General features: G+C 41.0%; 1 protein-coding gene across 2 annotated transcripts in view; it reads right to left on the reverse strand.

Annotated features, from left to right (window-relative positions):
- The window catches only part of TMEM241 (transmembrane protein 241), a 56,429-nt gene extending 36,576 nt beyond the window's left edge, over positions 1-19,853 (reverse strand). Inside the window, exons 1-9 of one of the 2 annotated variants that reach the window (XM_082277719.1) lie at positions 19,762-19,853; positions 16,719-16,765; positions 14,874-14,951; positions 10,480-10,561; positions 7,189-7,266; positions 5,825-5,847; positions 4,064-4,115; positions 2,864-2,912; positions 821-866 (exon numbers count right to left, since the gene is read on the reverse strand). In XM_082277719.1, the coding sequence (XP_082133845.1) occupies positions 821-866; positions 2,864-2,912; positions 4,064-4,115; positions 5,825-5,847; positions 7,189-7,266; positions 10,480-10,561; positions 14,874-14,951; positions 16,719-16,765; positions 19,762-19,818 (512 nt within the window). In that variant the 5' untranslated portion in view covers positions 19,819-19,853. Of the gene's footprint in view, positions 1-820; positions 867-2,863; positions 2,913-4,063; positions 4,116-5,824; positions 5,851-7,188; positions 7,267-10,479; positions 10,562-14,873; positions 14,952-16,718; positions 16,766-19,761 lie in introns of both variants that reach the window. The other variant, XM_082277718.1, reaches the window with a different exon arrangement.
- Positions 19,854-21,348: the final 1,495 nt, after the last annotated feature.

Below are 21,348 nucleotides of genomic sequence, written 5' to 3' on the forward strand. Positions count from 1 at the left end.
GTTAACATTAGGTAATACTAACATTATATTGTAATTATAAACATTATAAACATAATACAGTAATAATTTTATCAACACAAGTCAATTAATTATCATTTAAACAACATATTAATTAACTCAGAATTCACACATTATTTCTGTTGTTACTGTCCATGGAAGTTTCATTTAAAGTGAAGATAAAGTGAGACTGATTAAAATTTAGACCCTTTAACCAGAGATGGAAAATGGATTTGAAATAAATCAGCTTATCCATGCATGTATATTATACATCATGTGCAGTATCAATACATCCATCTCCATCCATACAGAGAACTGCAGATTATAGACACGGTGAACATGTAATGCCACCTGATTCCAAGACTGCTGTTGTGTGGTTGCAGTTCTAACATGCACATGGGATTAGTGCAGGGTTTCAAGGTGTTTAAGGTACTCAGTCATTCCCTCCCTGTGGTAAGTCACCAGCTGCTGAACACTTTTGAGACTGTGTCACAAAGGGAGATACTGACAGATTCAAACTATGCAGCTTTCCATGTGAACACAGACTAACATTTCCTCTGAACACCTGTGCCAGTAATTAGGGGTTTCTTTTCCAGGGCTGAGTCATCACCCTTGGATAATACACTGTTAGAACTAATTCAGTGTTCCAGTTAGTAGTATAACTATCAATAACCACATGCTATTGTTACGAACAATAAATAAGGTTCATCTTGCAAGAGAAGTTATTAATGATTAACCAGGAGTGGCCCAGCTCCTGCTGATCATGCAGAGCTCCCTACATCACAGCCATCTCTCCTTATAAAATAATAAGAAAACACATTACCTTAAAGAGCCAGGTTTCCACAACTTGTGAAATACTTTGTAAGCCCCTGTAATTGAAATGGCATGTGTAATTACCATATCGTGCAATCATTCTGACAAACAACAGCTTGTTTGGCCGTGGTACTGGCAGAGATGGAACCCCTCTGAATTACAGTTTAGCAACATGGCACAAAGGATTTCTAAACCATGAGTAAAACGAACCTGTTGCTTCAAATTAATGGTTTTCAAAGTGTTACCAGCTCTGAGTACAGTCATGCTTTGTGGTTCTGCTAGTCCTTCTGAGGTCAAGACAACTTCTAGCTCACAGCAACAACAAAGGAGAGACTCTGTGTGTGGGTTTGTGTGTAAATACATACAGTGTCACAGAATGGGTTCTTCAGCCCACACCATTTTGGGGGTAAGTTCTGTGACATATATGTTCATCTACACAGAGCTGTTGGCTCTGATCCGTCTTTCCTATTTAAAGTTCTCTCAGCTCTAGGGTCTCCAGGTCCTTTACATTCTTGACCTGCCTGTCTACCTCTTGTTAGCTTATATTTCTGTTCTGGGTAAAGATTTGAGCGCTCGTGGAAGAAACAACATAGCTTCAGGCTCTATTTTTGCAGACCCGTTCTTTAAGGCTTTGGGGTGATTTTTTTTTGATTCGCAGACAAAACTAGAATATGAAAAGTAAATGCAGTAGAACACTATGAAATAGATGTCCTCAAGTCTGCCTCCATCAGACAAGATGAAGGGTAGAACACACATCCTTTCTGTAATGCTCTGTCTCAATTTACTATGCAGTAAGTGAGTTCATTTGTTTGCCCTTTCTCGTAGCACCTTCATTTCAGTTGATAGGAAATCTAATTACACAAATAACTCCCAACAGCCATATCAACAACTCTCAAAACCAAGAGATGGAAGGCAGCTATATTTTCAGCATAAACATTATGTTGGCACTTCCTACACATTTCAAACACACAAAAGAAGCATTCTGAAGACTCTCTAAGTTATTTTCCACCTCCATGACCAAACTCTGCTTTACAAATGAGACCCCTTGGCCTTGAGAAAGAAAGAACATCGCTCATTACAGCAAACAAGTATTTGAAGTGGAAAATCCATAGCTTTTACTTTTATATAAATGAGCAAATGTTTACCATATAATATTTCTCAAAAAACCACAAAACTATTTCTTATTTTTACGTTAACAACATTTCAGATGGGGATGTCTAGACCTCCCTAGACAGGAATACATATAAACACATTACCTCTGCCCTGAAAATTTTACAGTATGAATAGAAGAAATAAAGAAGGAATCATCCCTAATCTGCAGACAAGACTTTACATATGAATGAGTCACTCAGTATATAGGACAGATAAGAATCAAATACAAGTCCCTTATTATCCACCAAAATACTCCAAAAGACAAAAATCTCCTAGTTAAATATTACTACTCTTGTTTTCTTCAAATTTTCTGGGTCTGATTGTGTCTAGCTTTTCAGGGAAGAACTACGATTTATCCAAATCAATGTTTGGTCTGAAAAAAAAGACAAAAGAAAACCTGATGGGTTATGCAACTCATTGTTAAAATTTTTTAAAAATGCATATGATTGCCTAAAAAACCCCAACATTTCAACATCCTTCCTCTGGGACCATATTCCATGATATTTTAGTATATTTTTGTCAGTTTTTAAATAAAATCTGTGTGTGCAATAAAGTTCCAAGTACAAGTTATTGCTTGTTTTTTTCATGTTTCTTCTCCCCTCAGAAAGAAGTCTCTCTCATTATGCAACCATCAAAAAACAACCAGAAAAGTTTAGTGCTGATTAAAATTGTATGTGCATTTTCCCATCCACTGTTAGCAGACTGCAATAGGTAGTTTGTTCCGTTGCTGTTTTCAACATAAAAGCTATAAAAAGAATGCACTTTCTTATATTTACTGATCTTCATTCTTTCCAAGTGTTTCTTACGTATAGAGTCTCAAATACCAGTAACTTCATAATAAAGCTGGTTTCGCCAACACATTTACCCTTCCTAATTATTTTTCTAGAAGAAAATTACTTACCAACACAGATCAAGTGAATTAGAGCCCATAAATATCCATTTGGATCAAACTGCAATAAAGAACATCTACATAAATAAAAGCATGATCGTGTAAATACACATATTGCAATTTCCCTGCAGTTAGCCTTGCAAAGCAAGTACAGTAAGTGGGAGCAGTGCTACAAAGACAGGGAAGATGACTCAAGAAGACTAGGAAGACTGAAATTCTTCCTGTCACACTTAGAAACCTGGCATATGTTGGTTATTCATGCTCTCAGCTCGTCTCAGCAAGGATAATTCTTTTTCCTTCAGATGTGTACACCAATTTAAGTAGTCTGAGCATATGGACCCCAGCCTATTTGGTCTTGTATTGACAATCAGCGACAGGCAAGATGATCAGAGGACCATCACAAAGGTTTTTGTCTTGTCTCCTTTCCCCTCTGAGCCTCTGCAGCAGCTAAGCAGTTTCTCTACAAGGCTCCAACTAAACAGAGTATCCAAAAGAGGGCTTCAAATGGACGTCTGTCTGAGCAAAGTAGGCCCTCTTCACAATCAGTAGGGAAAACCAAACATTTTTGAGAGGAATTCACCTGGCATATTTTAGATGTCTGCTTTCAGATGAGATGAATTATGTACCAGGAGATCCTGCTCTGCACCATGGACTATGATGAGAGCGAGTGCAGGTGCAACACCTCCGATGGCCACATTTGATCAGATGTATCCAGACAAGTTCCAGACTCATCCAACTTCAGATATTAACTAAGGTATCTAAAGCAAGGAAGCAGCTTTCCTAAGTGCCTGAAAGAGAATCTCCAATGAATAGATCTTTGCTGGATGGAGCACTCTCTGGAGGTACCTCCTTTCTTTCTCAGGTAGATACAGAAAGTGGATACAGCGAAAACAAAACTAATTCAGGAAATTCCTGAAAGTACACAATTAATTCAAACCTATGTGATTTGCTGTAAGCCCTATTAAGAAGTAAAACTGTGGTTTCCCCTGCCACCACCTTCACCAAAGAGCTGTATGTCCACACTGCTCAGGGGTTTTACTATGATGCGAACACAGTAAACCCAGCAAGACTACAACACAGCAACAGCAAACATTTACAATTCCCTTGCAGGAATCCTACTCTAGCTTACAAGTAAAAGCTGCATCCCTCATATGCTGGCAAGATGTCAAACATCAAGGCCTAACTAGAGCTGCTTTACAAAGCAGAGCTCACCTGTGTGTCACAGAAAGGAAGGCACACTGCTGCTGCCAGGAGGAACAGCACACTGTGGAAAAGAGAAAGAAAAAAAAAAAAAAGCAAGACAAATGCTTTCAACCTGGTTTTGTACTCTCAGCAAAGTAGAGGCAATTCCAGTCAATTTTACACCGACACTTCCCTTACTTAATTTTCTTATTCCGTATTTAAAAAGCAATTCCTGCCACCAAAATTGAGTTTTACATCATGCATTCTTCGTAACTTGTACACAGCAAAGTTTTATGGGAAGAGAAGCAGCACAAAACATCACAGAAGTGATGAAAGCAAGTTTTTTTAGTGGAGAATATTTTTCTTCACTAGACATCTCGGTTCGCTAGGCTTTTTCAGAAAGCCAAAATCAGCCAATTTCTGGTTGAATGGCTACCAAAAACTTCTTTCATTAAGATGAATTGCCTGTTACAACAATTCCAGCAAATGTGACTCCGTTACAAGTGACATTGTTACTCCAGAACACAGAGCAAGGTGGAAGTGACTGGTATTACACTAGAAATGTCTTAAGGACAGCACAAGTCCTCTCCTAGTCCACCGACTCAGGCTAAATAAATTCTTAACCTCTGGCTGAGTCAGTATTGGTTCAAACTACATGGAATACACTGATGTGGAATTTCTGTCGACTGTCACTATTAATACTAACATACAGTTGGTTTTGCAGCTTATTTTCCTACTCTCTAAGGGCATGGGAAAAGACAGAATAAAGATTATAAAAAATAATAGTATCCTTGACAATAATCCAGTGGTGAAGACAAGGCCACAGTAAGTCTGATAATGGAAACAACAGGAAGAAATTAGGAAGATAATGCCTCTAAGTATACTAAAAAATAACCCAACATTATCCATTCTTAAGCACAGCTAAAAGATTACAGGATGTGGAGGACAGCAAATATCCATTCTTCAAGGAGATGTAGGGGGCACAGAATCAAATTTTTAACATATGACTGGTTGACTTCTGCTTGTCCCTTTCTATCTCCTTTTTGAAGCCTAAACAACTAGGGCCAACAAGGGTTGGCAGCTGTGTAGCTTAATATCACAGAATCATCAAGGTTGGAAGAGACCTTCAAGATCATTTGTCCAACCATCAACCCAGCACCACCATAATCAGCCTAAACCCTATCCCCAAGTGCCACATCCAAACAGCTCTTGAACATTTCCAGAGATGGTGACTCCATCACCTCCCTGGGCAATTTATTCCAATGCCAAACCACTCTTGTAGTGATTTTTTTTCCCCTAATATCTGATCTGAACTTCCCCTGGTGCAATTTAAGGCCATTTCCTCTTGTTCGTTCACTTGAGACATGGCAGAAGAGACCGACGCCCACCTTGCTATGAATGACTCTAGCAGAAATGGGTCTCATTTACCTTTCATTTCTAAGGAAAGGCATTTTTAGCTACTTTCTAACACACTAATTATCTTTCTCTTACTGTTTATGAACTTCAAACTCACTGGAACTTCAAACGTGGTTTCCGTCTCCTTCCCAAAAGCATTGTTATGAGCACTGATTTTTCATTCATTTCATTTTTGTAAGGAGAAAAAAACATATCTATTCAAGCAATTGTTAAAAAAAAAAAAATTAATTACTCCTGTGTTGCAATTCAGGCTCACTGCCCACAGGAATGCGCCTTACATTCTTCACTGTTTTGGTGTGACATTATCTGAAGCAACTACAGAAGCTGGAGCCAAAACAAGTCTGAATCTGAATCTGAGTAGTTTTAAAAGCTTACCTACAGACTTTCAGATGAGAGGTCTGCTGTAAAAAAGAACATATGATTAAAACATTAAAATTTAATGATAAAAATGGTAAAATAGTGTTTTCTCCTTCCAAAATCTGGAAAGTGATGACAGCTGATCTTACTGCACCACACACATTAAAACTTCAACAAGCAATATTCAAAATTTGAGCACTGCTTAGCAAATTTAACTTGACAAAGAAGAATCAGGATTACAGATAAGCCTACTCCACCTTGACTTATATTTTCAGATTGCTTATCAGCAAGTAAACCTAAAACCAGACACGAACTTCATACCTGCTCCTCAAACTTGACTTGAATTATACCAAAAACGTGTAAAATATGTACTCAAATATTGAGTTTTCTTAATTAGGTACTGCCCCATTCAAATCAGTCTTGATCTAAACTCATGAAATTTTCCCAATTCTTGATATGGAATTATTCCTGAGAAGCTTCCAGTTAGGCCTGTGTTTGCATTACCCTTGTCCGTAGTGCTTTTGTTTTTAAAGAGAGGAGTCATAAACTTCGGACATAGAAGGAAAATATGAAACACTTTGACAGGGACACTAATCAGAGGACAATGACACAGGGACATGCCATGGTACACACTGCTATGTCCCTTAGGTATAACCTTAGTGATCTCTTCTGTTGTTAGATGTAGTACACACTCATTTATCTTTCTTCTTTATAGACAACAGATATAATGAATGGAAGATGCCTTTCACAGCAAGCCAAAGGCCACTGTAGAAACAACTTTGTGATGAATGATTTCCCACTCTTAGATCACACAGCAGCTCTGCAGTTAGTTAGAGAAACATTTCAAGAAAAGCCTAAAAAGAAGGCTCCCCAATTCAGTTTGTGAGAAAAATACCCCAGCTCTTACAAAAGGGTGCAGGAATGATTCTCCTGACTTTCATAGGGGCAGAATCTCAAGCGTTCAAAACAAATTCAAAAATGTACCATTCCTTCTGCATTTTATTTGGAGATGTGACCTATCTGTAATCATCCAATACACTGTATCTATTATACTGATTAGTTCTAAGGACATAATCCTCCTTCCTCTCAGCTCAAACAACGAGATTTTTATGTGGGGCATGAGAGAGAGGGAATATTAATTTCCAAAAGGAAAAAACAAGCAGGACCAAGCCAGTCTTAAAAATGCAGATCAGATTGGTGATATGTATTTGCACTGCTTCATCAACTAAAGGGGAAAAGCAAACATCAGTATAGATACTTGTCAACAGCAAAAAGCTCTCTCTGGGTCTCATTAATGAGTAGCTATTACAGTGAGTCTAGAAAAGTAGATGGCACTAATGCCTGTATTCTATCACAGGAGTTACCTTGACTTGATCAATTACCTCTTTCAGCACAAACTTCTGGAACCCGCAGGTTACAACTTCTGCTGCGTTGTGCACAGTGAGGAACACTGGGATTGGCTGCCGTGGAGAGAGAACAAAAATGCCCAAATCAACCCAGAACAGTCACACACATAGGAAGGGGCACTCCTCCCAGAGACAGCTGTCCCACATGTCTGTGGTTTGGGGTTTTGTTTTTGAAGCTGTAAACCCATGCCACATTGCCTAAAAGAGATTTAACCCATTCCAATCACTACCACATGGTACAGGCATCTTTAACTGCAGACCCTGCTGCAGACCTGCTTGCTGTGTCTCCCACTGCTGAATACTCAGTCAGTTTGTTTGTACACAGCTACCCCAGCAAGATTTGCCCCAGGTTTCTGCCTCTAGTTTTCCCTCTCTGATCCAGGATCTTCAGCCTCCACTGTAAACAGTTCTCATTTGTTGTCCCATTTCTGTCTGCTGATACTAAGAATACAGTGTGACTCCTAGCAACAGAACTGTGGGCAAGATGATTTTAGGTGATTGTTTTCAGTTACTGCTAGGAAGAGCTGCCCAAAATTAGGATAGAAATGCAATAGTTCATATACAAATGATGTCGAAATTATACCCACTGAAGTATCTGGACACCATCCCAACATGAAATCATTAAGAAACAAACCCCAACGATAACAATAATGAATCAAACACCCATTGCCCTGGGCAAACCCAACCAGAATTAGTGGTTCATAATACTTCCTCCAGATCAGATCCATGGTCTCTCAGACAGTTGAAACAGAAGCAATTCTATGCTCTGATTACGATAATCTAAAGACTAAGCCAGTTTAGGAAGCAGTATTTCCCCACTAGTGTATAATATTTAAATCACAGTAGCAGAGAATGAGTTAATTTCTCAGTGATGTCCAAGCTTTTAAGTATCAGATGATATAAGCAGCAAATATCTCTCAAATGTGACTTTACGTATTTTCTGTAATTCTCTTTTCTTTACCATGAAGCCAGATAAGCATTGCTCATTGAACATTTTAAGTCATAATGAGAACCGGGGTGGATCCATAAACACAACAGTTACACCTAGATAAGAATGAAAAGCACACAAACAAAACTGGCATGAAGTTGTTGGACCTAGCTTCACCAGTCCTGAAAACCAATTCTCAACCCTGCTGCTGGACAACTGAGAACATAAACCCAGAAGCATCTAACATAAAAGCACTCTGAGCTTGACACAGCGGTAGGATATACAAGAAATACCCATAAACAAAGGAAAGTTGACAGCAGAATTTACATTCTTCCCTTCATGAAAGTAAATTTGTTGGGTTTTTCTTTCCTCCCTTCTGCTTTTGGCTCTTCCAAATATATTTTGGAGCCAACAATGGCTCCAGTTTGCCTAGCCCAGTTAACCTTCTCCATATGTCTATTGCCTTTGATGCAAGTAGTTCTTAAATTTGTGAGTGGGCTTAATGCTTATGAAAAGAAAGGTTTACTGGCTGGGCAGGCAGAGTGAATAGAGACTGTACAGATCTCCCCTCACAGCTCTGCATACTTTTTTTAATGCATCACAGTCCAGAGCTAAGCAGTCCTCCTCCAGTTCTAGCCCTGAATCCTTGGTCTGGGGAGATTGCCAGCACCTCTAGGAAGAGGCACAAACAGAGATTAAAGTTGTAGCTTTGCCAATATACAGGAGTGTTTGAAAGTGGGTCCCCTTGGATTTGATAATAAAAGTACACATAATTTCTGCTTTAGGAACAAACCCACTTAACTCAAAGATGCTGTTGAGATGAGCCAATTCAGCTATGATTTTGGGAGAGTCCACTTTCCTTCTCACTCTGTCATAAAATTGTTGTACACAAAGTTATTGTAAGCAAAGCTTCTCTGTAGGATTGAATTTAGCCCCACTACAAGGCAGCACATAATAATTATGGCCTAAGACTAGTCATCCTTTTGTCTTGGCTCATAAAATGGCCACAGAATTAGATCTCTAAATCCCCATTCATGTACAACAGAAGCCATTAAGAAATGGAGATGCACCTTAAAAAATATTTGGAATACAAATCAAAACCCTCCACAGCACTTCTGCCACTCCAGTGCAGTTCATTCATGAATGACCAGAGCAGGAACAGGAGGTTGACACAGTAACTCACAGGATGACTAGGAAGCAAGAAGAAGTAATAGAGAGGATGTGATTCATAACTCCTCCACCACCCAGGTGAGCAAGCAGAAAAGATGCTCCTGCATCTTTCAAGCTTTAGTGACGCTTCCAGACAGGGTTTTCGTTAGGGAACTTTGCTTACCTTACACCAAAGAAGCCCAATGGAACTTCCTTTGACAAGGAACCAAGAGGAAGTAAATGCAATCACCCTGAGACAGAACTAATCTAGGAGCAGAGGGCTTCTGAGCAACTCTGTGCTTTCCCAATATTATTTGGGTCCAAGATAAGGCCTCCAACCTCGCTTACGAGGACAGAGACCTCCTGTTCTTTTCTGTTCTATCTCTCTGCTGGGATTTTCAAGGGATCACTACAATCAGAATCTGGTAAAAAAAGTCCCTTTTGATTCTCCTTGAGGTTTAGGAGGTGACAGGAGCAAGCTGGCTCTGGAGTTACATTTAGATGCAGTGATAGAATGCAGAAGGGAACTAGTGCATGATATGAGCTTGCAGACTGCATACAGCAGCAAAAAATTGTTATTTTTTTAAAATTAGTGCCACCAATTTATTTTACTTTTTTAAAGGAAGACTATACAATTTAAGCATAAAGCATTCAAGTTTCATGAAAGCAGATTTGACGTTCTGTAAACATTTGGTAAATTACTGTGATGCAAATGAATCATAAAACAGAGTAATCTAACCCTTCCCATAATTTCTTTCCAACTTTCTATTTATTTTTTCAAATCCTGCAAAGAATCAAAAGCTTCTCACTGGAATGGTCTTCACCAGTTTCCTGGAAGGATTTGCCACAGATCCCACAACCCCATTCCTCCTTTTACAAAGTTACAGCTACTGATTTCTTCAGCTTCTTCCCTACTTGTACAATTCAGACCAGTGAGAATCTGTTCAGCAAAACACTGCATACTCTGGAGAGATGCTGAGTGCTTCGGACTGTCACAGAGATGCTTTCTGATACTTAGTAGGAATGAACCAGTGCATTAGCTCCATTAACAATGGATCTATTATTTAAACCCCTCCTGCCTCCTTTCCCCTCAACCCAGGAACAGCATTAAACACCATGTATGAAGGGAATGGTTTTTGTTTACAAAGTAGAGATAATAAAGAACTGATTTCTACTGGTTCATTTCTTACCAATCTAGAGAGTGCCCTAGAGCCAGCATAAATAATGCCCACAAAAAGTACTGATGCAGGAAGCCATGACAGGATTTCAGACCTGTGAAAACAATTAAAATCCCATTATTTCACCACATTCTGTTTACATACAGAAAGCAACAGTTGCATGCAAGGAATGTAATAATACGCAAATACGCACATACAATTCAAACATGCATATTAAAGTCACTGTCTGATTGCTCAGTGCTCCTCCCATTTACTAAAGAGTCCAAGTCAGAAATTATTCATTTTATCTAATCCAAGACAGGAACTGACTGCAGATATATTTTGTTTGTTTTACTCTTTCCCTGGCTCCTCTCCCTCCAAAATCCTGTTGTTGTTTTTTTCTCCGTTAGAAATTACTCACATTGGTTTTAAAGGAGAGACATCTCAACTAATTTCCTTGATATTCTGTGAAAGGAACAAAACCTGACAAACGAAGGCATAAAATGGCTCACTTGCACAGACAGCACACATTTTCACTATGTACAAATACACTTGGCCACCCACACATTCATTTCTCAGCCAGATTTACAAAGAGACTCTTCCTAAAGATCAGATTGTCCCTGTGGGAGCCTATCTCTTGAGATTTCCTAATGATAATCCTTTGACTAAGCCAAACTCCTAGAGGCAATTTGACAACTAATGGAGGGATGAAGTCATCAGATTGATTTGATTAATTTTTTTTAGACATGGTTACTGCAGTAGAGTCAGGTTTCAGTTCTGAGAAGAGCCTTCAGAATTTGCACTTTTCCTATTTTTGATCTTGTTACTTAAGGGAAAAAAGGAATCAGATAAGTGGTAAATTTCAGAGAGAATAATGTAAGATTTTGGGCAAGGGAAGAAAGGAGTAGCAGTGAGGTAAAGGCCTGAATCAAAGGCTTCCCAAGACTGAAGACATGGCTGCCCCATTCACTCTTCTCAAGCTTTAAATTAAAGTGGAGGGAACATTAGTGATCAGTGCTGGTTCTTGAAAAAAAACTCAAACTGCTTGTAGTTCCTTAATTTGCATTTCACTTCTAATTAACATGTAAACTTGAAATGCAATTATAGATACTGGTACACCACCACACTTCATGGAACACCAGAAAACAGACCACTAAACGATGAAGCCAGAACAGTATGAATGAAGAAAAAACATGTGCAAAGATTCACATAATCACAGACAAGGGAAAAACCATAAATATCACATGTCCTCTGTTATATATATTTTTTTTTCCAAGACACTCGATCAAAAACCCAGGGCCACAAAAATAATCTTTAGATCCTTTCACCGGCATAAATATTTGCTCTGGGTTTTCTTGAGTAGTCACAATAAATTTTTATAAAAATACAGTTTCTTTTGAGGTTATTGACTTCAACTGGAATTTCAACAACCAAAATCTAATACTGTCATACCTCATTACCAATGAATTCACATCAGACACCAACAAAAATACCCCCCACCCTATTGGAACAGCAACAAATGGAAGAAAGGGGGAGGGAAGAAAAGAAAGTGGGTCTGGGAAGATAAAAGGAACACATGATGAAAACCAAATTTTCATTTAGTACATAAAAATATCACTCTTTCATGTTCCCCACCACTAAACTGTAGGAATCCTAAATATGTCCTCATCTCCAATGCAATTCTGAGAAGTGCAGTGGAAAAGGACTTCAGACGCATTTTCCATGATGTAAGGGTAGAATTTTATGCTGCCAAGTGGGAATTTCAGGACTGAAAAAGAATGCACGGATGTTTGATGTAACGTGTCAGCATCAACAATCTGTCTTGTATGTAAACCAATTAGCAGCTTCTTATGTTGGCAATACAGTGATGTACATGCAAAATAAAAAAAGAACTGATGAGTCTGTGGTTGTTTTAGGTCTAAATCCAAATCCCACAATAGGCAATGGCAGGTTCCCCCAAACACTTAAAGTAAGGCTCTGAGCTGCTGCTTAGCTGTGGGTGAAATGCAGCACTACAAGAAATGCCAACCAGAACACATCAGACTTATGTGCCTACAAGAGTTAGGCAGAAGCTGGGCAGCAGACTGCAGCACTGGAAGAATTATGCAGATGCTGCATGTTCCTCTGTGCTCCACAGAGCCCTTGTTTTACTAATACTAAAAGCTTTGCAGTCAAAATTTGCTGTTTAGAAGAAATTATGGAGAGTCCCTTATAGTATGCCCTGGGGGGAAGCAGAGGCAAAGCAGGTTATCCACAAAATCTAAGTGAGATTACTCTAAATAATATGTTTTCATTTGGTCTTTATAGTGAGGTTAGTATTCTGGACTTTAGACAAAAGATGATGATCTCTATGTAATAATTTAACTCTGCTGAGACACTTAGGGATAACCTGAATGGGCTCAGAAAGTATATGAGATCAGTCCATGAGACATAAAAACCGAGACTTTTTGGACATAAACAAACAAATGGATGGCAGTTTATTATTTGAAGCATGATGAGACTAAAGACTGGCTATGATATTCCTAAGTATCCTACACATACAGCAACCCCTCCTCCCAAAACAACAGACAGATTCAGAGACAAATATTCTGTAAGGGGGGGGGGGGGGTGGAAATGTCCACGTCCCAGTGGTAGTATTAAAATCACCTTTGCACATCATGTTTGTTCATTTGTTTGTTTGTTTGCTGGTGAGTTTTTTGGTTGGTAGCGCTTTGGAGGTTTAGAAAACCCTCTGGTTTTTTGTTTTGGCTTTGGTTAGTTTTTTTCCAATACAGGAGATACATGTTACAAATCCACTTCTACAAAGCATTAAAGCATGCGCCTAATCTTTGTGAAGAAGGACAGGTTTAAATTCATGCTTAAATAGCTGGATGAATTATAGCCAAAGCATGTCAATTAATTCTGGTTGTTCCATTCAGTCTATTCTAGAACAGGTATTCTCTATTAACTAAGCTAATGAAGAGGTTTCTCAAGAGGGATTTCAACCCCTTTCCCTACAGTGTGCTGACATCTAGTGGCCTCATGCCTCCAGGGTCAAAATACGAACTAATTTTTCATCAAAACTTTTCTTAGATAAAAACAATCTCTTCAACATCAGAGAGTAGTTCCTGTCCTCTATTTTTGTTAATATCTTCCCAGGTCTTGAAAAGAAAAAAGTATCTTTTCCATGATGGGAAAAAAAAGATTCAACTTCTTTAATTTCGTGATTTAAAGCAGAAGTAATCATTAGTGATGAAAAGCTGAACTATAAAAGGACATAACTGATGACTGTATTCCTCTAGACTGTTCTGTGAAACAATATAAATTTGATAATAATATATATATGTATCGGTAACTGCCAGTAAAGCTAGGTTTGGACCCTAATCCTGTCTCTGCCAAAGACACTGACAGCTTTTATGATATCCTCAGTTGATTGCAGCTATAAAATGGGAAACTAAATTCTGTTTTCATTTATGACCTCACTTATATTTCCATGGTGATGTAGTCATTTGCATGGCCATGAAAACAGAACACAGCCTGGTTTTTCTGTCATACTCACAGGATTTCATTCTAAGTGAGGAGATTCAATTTTTCAAACCAACTGTTTGAATCTTAAACAGAAGGTTAATCAGTTGTCACTTGCCAATACAGAATCACTGAGAAAAAGTTACATTAGAAGGGAAGTCTGGCAGTCACTTAGTCCAAACTGTCCCATCTTCAGAGTCGAGTCGCATTATTCAGGTCATCACCCAGGAAAGTTTTTACTATCTTCTGAGATGAAGACTCAATGATTGCTGTGGGCATACATCCTCTAAGTGATACCATTTTGCACAACAAAAAAGATGCTACATTCCATACCGCAGAATGGATCCACCTGAGCAGAGTACAGCATGATGACTCTTCTGAATTGTGCTGTCACACTCAGTTCAAGGAGATGATCTTTGTCTACAAAGCACCATTTAATTTGGAGAGTGATTTTCAGCTAGGAAAATGTGAATGATGCCCATTTAGGAGACAGCTCTCAGAAAATGGCAGATCACATTTGTAGACTTAGCCCCCCCGAGGGTTTTGTGGAAGGTTGTGTCAATGCTCTTAATTAACATTTCCAAGGTTTCTTTTACAATACTAAAAAAAAAAGTACAGGGAAGAGATATGGACAGATGGTTGGACAAGATATCCTTATTGTGTTCACTAAGGGCTTTTTGGCTATCTTACCAAAGTTAAAATGAATCTCTTTATATTAGTAGTCGGTTTAAGTGGGTGTCACTAAACACCCATTTGACTAAAATGTGAGTTCCCTTCTACATCTGTGAAGCAGAACACCCACCCCAGAACACCCACCCCAACCTCTATTTTAGCCAGTTAGTAACATCCACAACCAACTTAACTATGTTGTAATCCAGCTACAGAAAATAAGTGTTTGGCAAAAACCAAAAAACCTACAGTACCTTGAACACAAGTTTATCTCCACCCAGCCCAGCTTCCAGGAGATGTGAAGCAGAAGTCCACCCACCAGTGTCTGCCACCTGAAACAGAACAACACTAGGAAATAATATGTGCAGCCTAGGAAACACGTGCAGACAACTTAGAATAAGTAGCAAGTAATGCACACTGATTTCTTCTACACTTTAAAATAAGTTATCAGCTTTCTTCTTTCTTAAGCTTGTGGTTTTCAGACAGCTGTTTCAGGATTCTTGGGTGAAAATCCTTGAACATCTAGCACAGTTCAGACAGAGATATTGTACTACAATTTTAAATGACATTAACATCCGTAACATATAGAATTGGGTTTATTTATTATTCCCATTTGTTGCAATGCATTTAAGCAATTATTTAAAAACTTTTTCACACATACACAAATAAACAAAGATTAACTCTATGCAGTGTTATTGCAGTTGGACACTGTCAGAGAAGAGTGAGCTCATTTTCCACATGGAAATGATAAATATTCAATGCTACTATCACAGCTCACTTCACCTTTTTTTGGATGAAGAGCATATGCGAGCTTAAAAGCCAAGTTTCCCTGACGTTTGTTGCAGGTTTGACCATGGTTTAGACAAGCCAGTTCTGAAATCCCATCAGCTTTATTGAGAAGAATTTCCTCTTGTCTCAGGTTTTAAGGACAGAACTTGGTGACAGTTTCAGATGCCTAGGACTACACGGTATAGTCTTAGATCATACAGGGAACAAAACCAAGGACAACGAACAATAACAGCATGAACTAAGAATTACATTCTTTTCCTCTTTGCTCATCTGTCATAGGTCTAAGTGAAAGTGCATCTGAGCCACTTTAAAAATTTCAAGGAAAGGTCACTTTTAAAAGCCAGAACTGACGGAAAAATATTAAGATGCTGAAATGCATTTCCAAATAATAGAAAAAGGAAATAACTGTGGTGAAATAGATGCGATAAGGTAGTTGCTTGCCATTGAAATATGCTTTTCTGTTGATTTACCATGTCTATTTTACACAAATTATTCAAAACCCTCCCCCTATACAATTAAAGCCTCGTGCAGGAGACAGATTCTGTGTATGTGCCAAAACTGAAGAAAGCATTCATTGCATATTTAATTGAGCTGAATACACTCAAAGTAAGTGGAGATTCCCAAGGTAATTATTCCTAGAGTTGATTGCAGTCCTGGGACTGCAAGTCAGGCAAAAATGTAAGCCATGCTAAGCAGCAGAAAAGGAAGCAAAGATATCCAGTGTCTGCAGGTTTTAACATTATCTCAAAAGAACAAATAGGGGAAGTCTTGACTCTAAGAGGCCAGATTTTCACTAAATGTCTCATCAACAACATTGACGGTATATATGGACACTTACCAAAACATTAAATTTCTCATTACAGTTATTGAGATATGATAGTGACTTGTGATGCAGAGTTACCAAAAGCCAAGCAGGAAAAGAAGCAACATGGTATTTGTGGATGCCTAAAGATGGGTTTAAGGCTGGCTTTTTCTAGCATAGCAAAAGAACGCACCATAACTGCACACTATCCACGAGTGCCATTTCCAAAGACAAGACGTTGTATTGTAATTGCTACTTTTCTATGCTGAAGCATAAGACTCTAAGGAAAATGAGAAATTATGGACTATATATCTTAATTACATCATCTCCATGATGTTTAAAAATTAACCAAGACACTTTAATGAAGGCTTTATTAAGGCTTCACGAAGTATGTTCTCCAGACAGCAAAAGCCAGTTATGACAAGAGGTAGTAAAGGTAGCTTCAGCATGAAACAGCAAGATGTTAAAGTCATTTTTCAAACAACTGTATTCTTAAAACAATACTTACCCTTGAAAAAGGGTAGGATAGGTAAATTGCAGGACAGACAGGACATACTGGAAAACAAATTGCAAATTAATGGACATCAAACACCTACAGTTTATAATATTAACAATCATGAGCAACAAAACATACACAAAAAGTTTTCATTTTTCTATATTTTGGTAGAAAAGACAAAAAAGAAGTCTAGTAATTTCTCTTGCTGTGGTGTATTTTCCCCCCCTTCCCTCACTGGGCTGCACTGTGATCTCTGAAATGCTTGATAGGCCTCAATCTTGCTGAACAGCATCTGGGCTAAGTTCCACTTGAGCTTATGAGAAACACTGTCTGCTCCCAGGAACTTAATGCTTTTTAACAAACAGCCTTGGAGACTTATTTTTCTTGCCTGCATAACAACCCAAGCAGAACAATATTTTTCTTACTGAGTTTCCAAAGAAAGTTACCAACCCGCATTGCAGCCAGGATGGAAAATTACTTCATCTAAACCCAACTCTCTTGTGACCCTATAAACAGCATTCCTGAGTGAGACCCTTTGAGCTCTCCCAGACCGCAGCAGGATGCAACCAGCAACGTCCCTCTGAGTGGGACACCTCTCAGAGCCAGCAAACCCTCCAGTTTGTTACACTTGGAGGTTAACTGAACGACGATAATGGATCCTGGGCTGATACCATCCACTCCTCCAGGGTCAACCCTTTGCCTGTGAAGAAGATGCAAAGGCACCCGATGTGAGTACTTCACTGAATCCGAGGGGAATTTTTCCTGGGTATACCTTGTACATGCTCCTTTAGATCTGAGTGTGTGTGAATGTGGATATGCTGTAGCAAATTTGTTATGAATATTGCTCTCTTAGATTCTTAAGTACATTAGGTTCATAAGTAAGATAGGCCTGTGAGTCACTGTTGTGTCTATATTAAATTCTATACAAACCTTTCCTTAAATTCTTTAAATTAATCTTTTGATTAAGAGCTGCTACATTCAAGTGCTGTTAAAACCTTTAGGCTAAACTGCTGATCAAATCTGGGGCTAAGTTTGGCAAGTAGGTCCACTATGAATGCTGTGTGAGTGTGTTATTTCCTTTTATCCTTACCCTTTCCTATTCATACTTCATTGTAGATATTTTTAGGTCGATTGATTTTTAGATTGACTGATTTTAGTCTGATTTTTCTCTGTCTGCTTTAACTGTCTAATAATGATGTAGTAGATGTAATGATATAGTAATGATGTAATAACATAGTATCGATGGCAGTAGAGTGAACCTTGCCAACAAACTTCGTAGTGATTTCACTTTAATATTAAACCTGGTTTTGCCCATCCCTTTGCCAGTGATTCTTTGAGTGACCTAAAACACTAATTTGCGACACTTCCCATGCCAGAACAGGATGCTGGATGCTGCCTCAGTCACTGTGGAAGGTAACAGACACTAAAGTACATGAGGCATAGAGTGAACAATGGAGAAGGCTGTCATCTGAATTGCACTTTCACTTTCTGAACACACTCCATACATCACACTGAATGGAAAAGGATTAACAGGAACAAAAAGCCACAAGCACCAGTCAATTAAAACCATACCGTACCAAAGAGGCAGTCTTTGGCAGAACCAAGAGCAATAATCTTAACATAATTGCCTCCTCATGACTAATGTATCTTACAGACTTAACATTCTGCTCACACACTATTTTGTGTAAAATATTATGCAGCCCATAAAGCCCATCAGAGATGTAATACATGGGGGTAAAAAGCAAAGCCTCTGTCATTGCTTTAGTGTGCTTTGTTTGGGCCTGCAAGTAAGGATACTAGTAGTGTCTCTTCAGGTTATATATGTATATATGCAAATATGAGGCATAAATACATGTCTTCCAGGTCTAGCAACTTCCCATGGGGAAGTATATAAGTAGCACTTCTGCAAAGGAGAACAATGATTGGAGCTTCCTCAGAGGAAATGAAAGGTACCTGCTGTTCCTTCCAATAGCCAGCAGAAGCTGTCAATGTCAAAAGGAGAAGCCGAAAGCTTTCGGCAGAGACAAAACTGTGCTGAGCACCTTGCAAGGTTCAGTTTTCAGGTGTGTGGGATGTCACTAAGAAGCTGGCATCAATATACATAGACAATGCATGTTGATTCACAACAGGTCCTTTTACACATACAGCTGTCAGAACAGCCATGTGCATTTTAAATCAGGACAATCTACCTGCACATATCTGTACTCCTGCTTGCATTTGCACACCACCTGCAACAACTGAAAGGTCTATATTCTGGTTATTTTTAACTTTATTACACTAAAACCTACATTCTGGTTTGAGAATAGAGGCCCTGTGTCAATGTCCCTCTGACTTCCTCTAAAAGCACAGTTAAGCCAAGTACCTTTCCCAATGCATGATGCAACCTGACAGCTCTTTTAGCCCCTTTCTGTTTATCTAATCACTGCTCCTAGCAGTCTGTCAGATCAAGTGCATTACCTCTCCCTACAAACTTTGCTTCGTGCCTGGACTTCAGTCTACTTCTGGACATCCTTAATGGCAAATGTATCTTGGAACAGAAACCACTGGCCAACGCCCAGAAAAGATTTAATTTTCACCTCTGAAATGCTGCTTTCCTCTAATCCTCCCTCAGAAAATTCATACTCTGATTGCTTCACCAGCATTTTTTTCTTTCAGAAATCTGCACCACAAATACAGATGCTCTCTGATAAATAGGATAGCACAGAGCAGTTATTATATCTCCTCCTCCCTGAGTAAAAAAAATCACTTTCAATCTATGCTTCAATGATACGATTTTATTCACAATGTGGCCATCTTCAGCCTACTTCTTCTGCTTAGACTTTTCAGCAACACTAATAAGAAATTGTTACACAGTGGAAAACAAAATTCTTGTCCTTAATTTGTAGGTTAATTAAGTTGTCAAAGGAACAAAGTTGCCATGGAAGTTAATATTTGTTTCACTACTGAAGTAATACTTTGAATATTTCACATTTTTTCCTTGGATAATTGATATTATTGTTCCAGTTAACAGATCTTCTTTTGCGAATGAGTGCAGCTGCCAGAGTGAAATACATACAGCATCAGCGATACTTTCAGTGCAGCATAACTTCTGACTCTGTAACACTTCATTCATTGGAATGATATGATGTCAAACTCCTTGCCCTCCTAAACAAGACAATAGTGGAACGTATGTGGCCTGGAAAGGTAAAGATGTCACACACAGCAAAACGAAACCGGCACGCTATCCGCAGTTTCGGGAGCACACTGGGATGGGCGGCAGGCTGAAGTGCCAGGGACTTCTTCACTCGTGGGGTAGTCCCGTCCGGGAAGGGCTGGTCCTCCGGCTCTCCCTGAGCAGGGCAGGGAAAGCAAAGGGCACCGTCTCTCCTCTTTCTCCTCTTTCTCCTCCTCCTGGCTCCCTGCACTTTCCTCGCCCCCCGCTCCCGGCAGCTGCGGACCGGCTGCCCAGCGCCCCCGCACCTCCCTGAGCCCCGCCCGGCCCGTCCGAGACCGGGGCGGCCCCGCGCCCGCGCTCACCTTGTTGGTGAAGCTGGAGGCCAGGTAGAAGAGGCAGAAGGCGAGGCCGCCCGCCGGCCTCTTCAAATACATCAGTCAGCGGGGGCGCGGAGCGCGGTCCGGCGGGCGGCGGCCATCGGCCATGGCAGGGACACGTCGCCTCAGCGGGCGCCGCCTCTGCGGGGCCGCTGCTGCCGCCCGGCGGCCGTGCGGAGCTCAGGGCGGCCGTGCGAAGCTCAGGGCGCCGTGCGAAGCTCAGGGCGGTCGTGCGAAGCTCAGGGCGGCCGTGCGGGGCTCAGGGCGGCCGTGCGGGGCTCAGGGCGCCGTGCGGGGCTCAGGGGCCATGCGGAGCTCAGGGCGGCCGTGCGGGGCTCAGGGCGGCCGTGCGGAGCTCAGGGCGCCGTGCGGGGCTCAGGGCGGCCGTGCGAAGCTCAGGGCGGCCGTGCGAAGCTCAGGGCGGTCGTGCGGAGCTCAGGGCGGCCGTGCGAAGCTCAGGGCGCCGTGCGGAGCTCAGGGCGGCCGTGCGGGGCTCAGGGCGCCGTGCGGGGCTCAGGGCGGCCGTGCGGGGCTCAGGGCGGCCGTGCGGAGCTCAGGGCGGCCGTGCGGGGCTCAGGGCGGCCGTGCGGGGCACAGGGCGGCCGTGCGGGGCTCAGGGGCCGTGCGGGGCTCAGGGCGGCCGTGCGGGGCACAGGGCGGCCGTGCGGGGCTCAGGGGCCGTGCGGGGCTCAGGACGGCCGTGCGGGGCTCAGGGCGGCCGTGCGGAGCTCAGGGCGCCGTGCGGGGCTCAGGGCGGCCGTGCGGGGCTCAGGACGGCTGGAGCTCCGGGCAGCGCCGCAGTCCGGGCACAGCCGCGGCTCGGGTGGCAGCGGCCGAACCGTGCCCGGCAGGCGAGGGAGGGCATTGTCCCCTCTACTCTGCCCTTGTGAGACCCCACCTGGAGTGCTGCGTCCAGCTCCGAGGCACGCAGCACAGGAAAGACCTGCTGAAGCGAGTCCAGAGGAGAGACGCAAAGATGATCAGAGAGCCGGAGCAGCACCTCTCCTGTGAAGACAGGCTGAGAGAGCTCGTGATGTTCAGCCTGAAGAAGAGATGCTCTGGAGGCACCTTACACCAGCCTTTTAGTACCTAAAGGGGACCTGCAAGAGAG

The sequence above is a fragment of the Coloeus monedula genome, assembly GCF_965178545.1.
Source record: "Coloeus monedula genome assembly, chromosome: 1".
Taxonomy (NCBI): domain Eukaryota; kingdom Metazoa; phylum Chordata; class Aves; order Passeriformes; family Corvidae; genus Coloeus; species Coloeus monedula.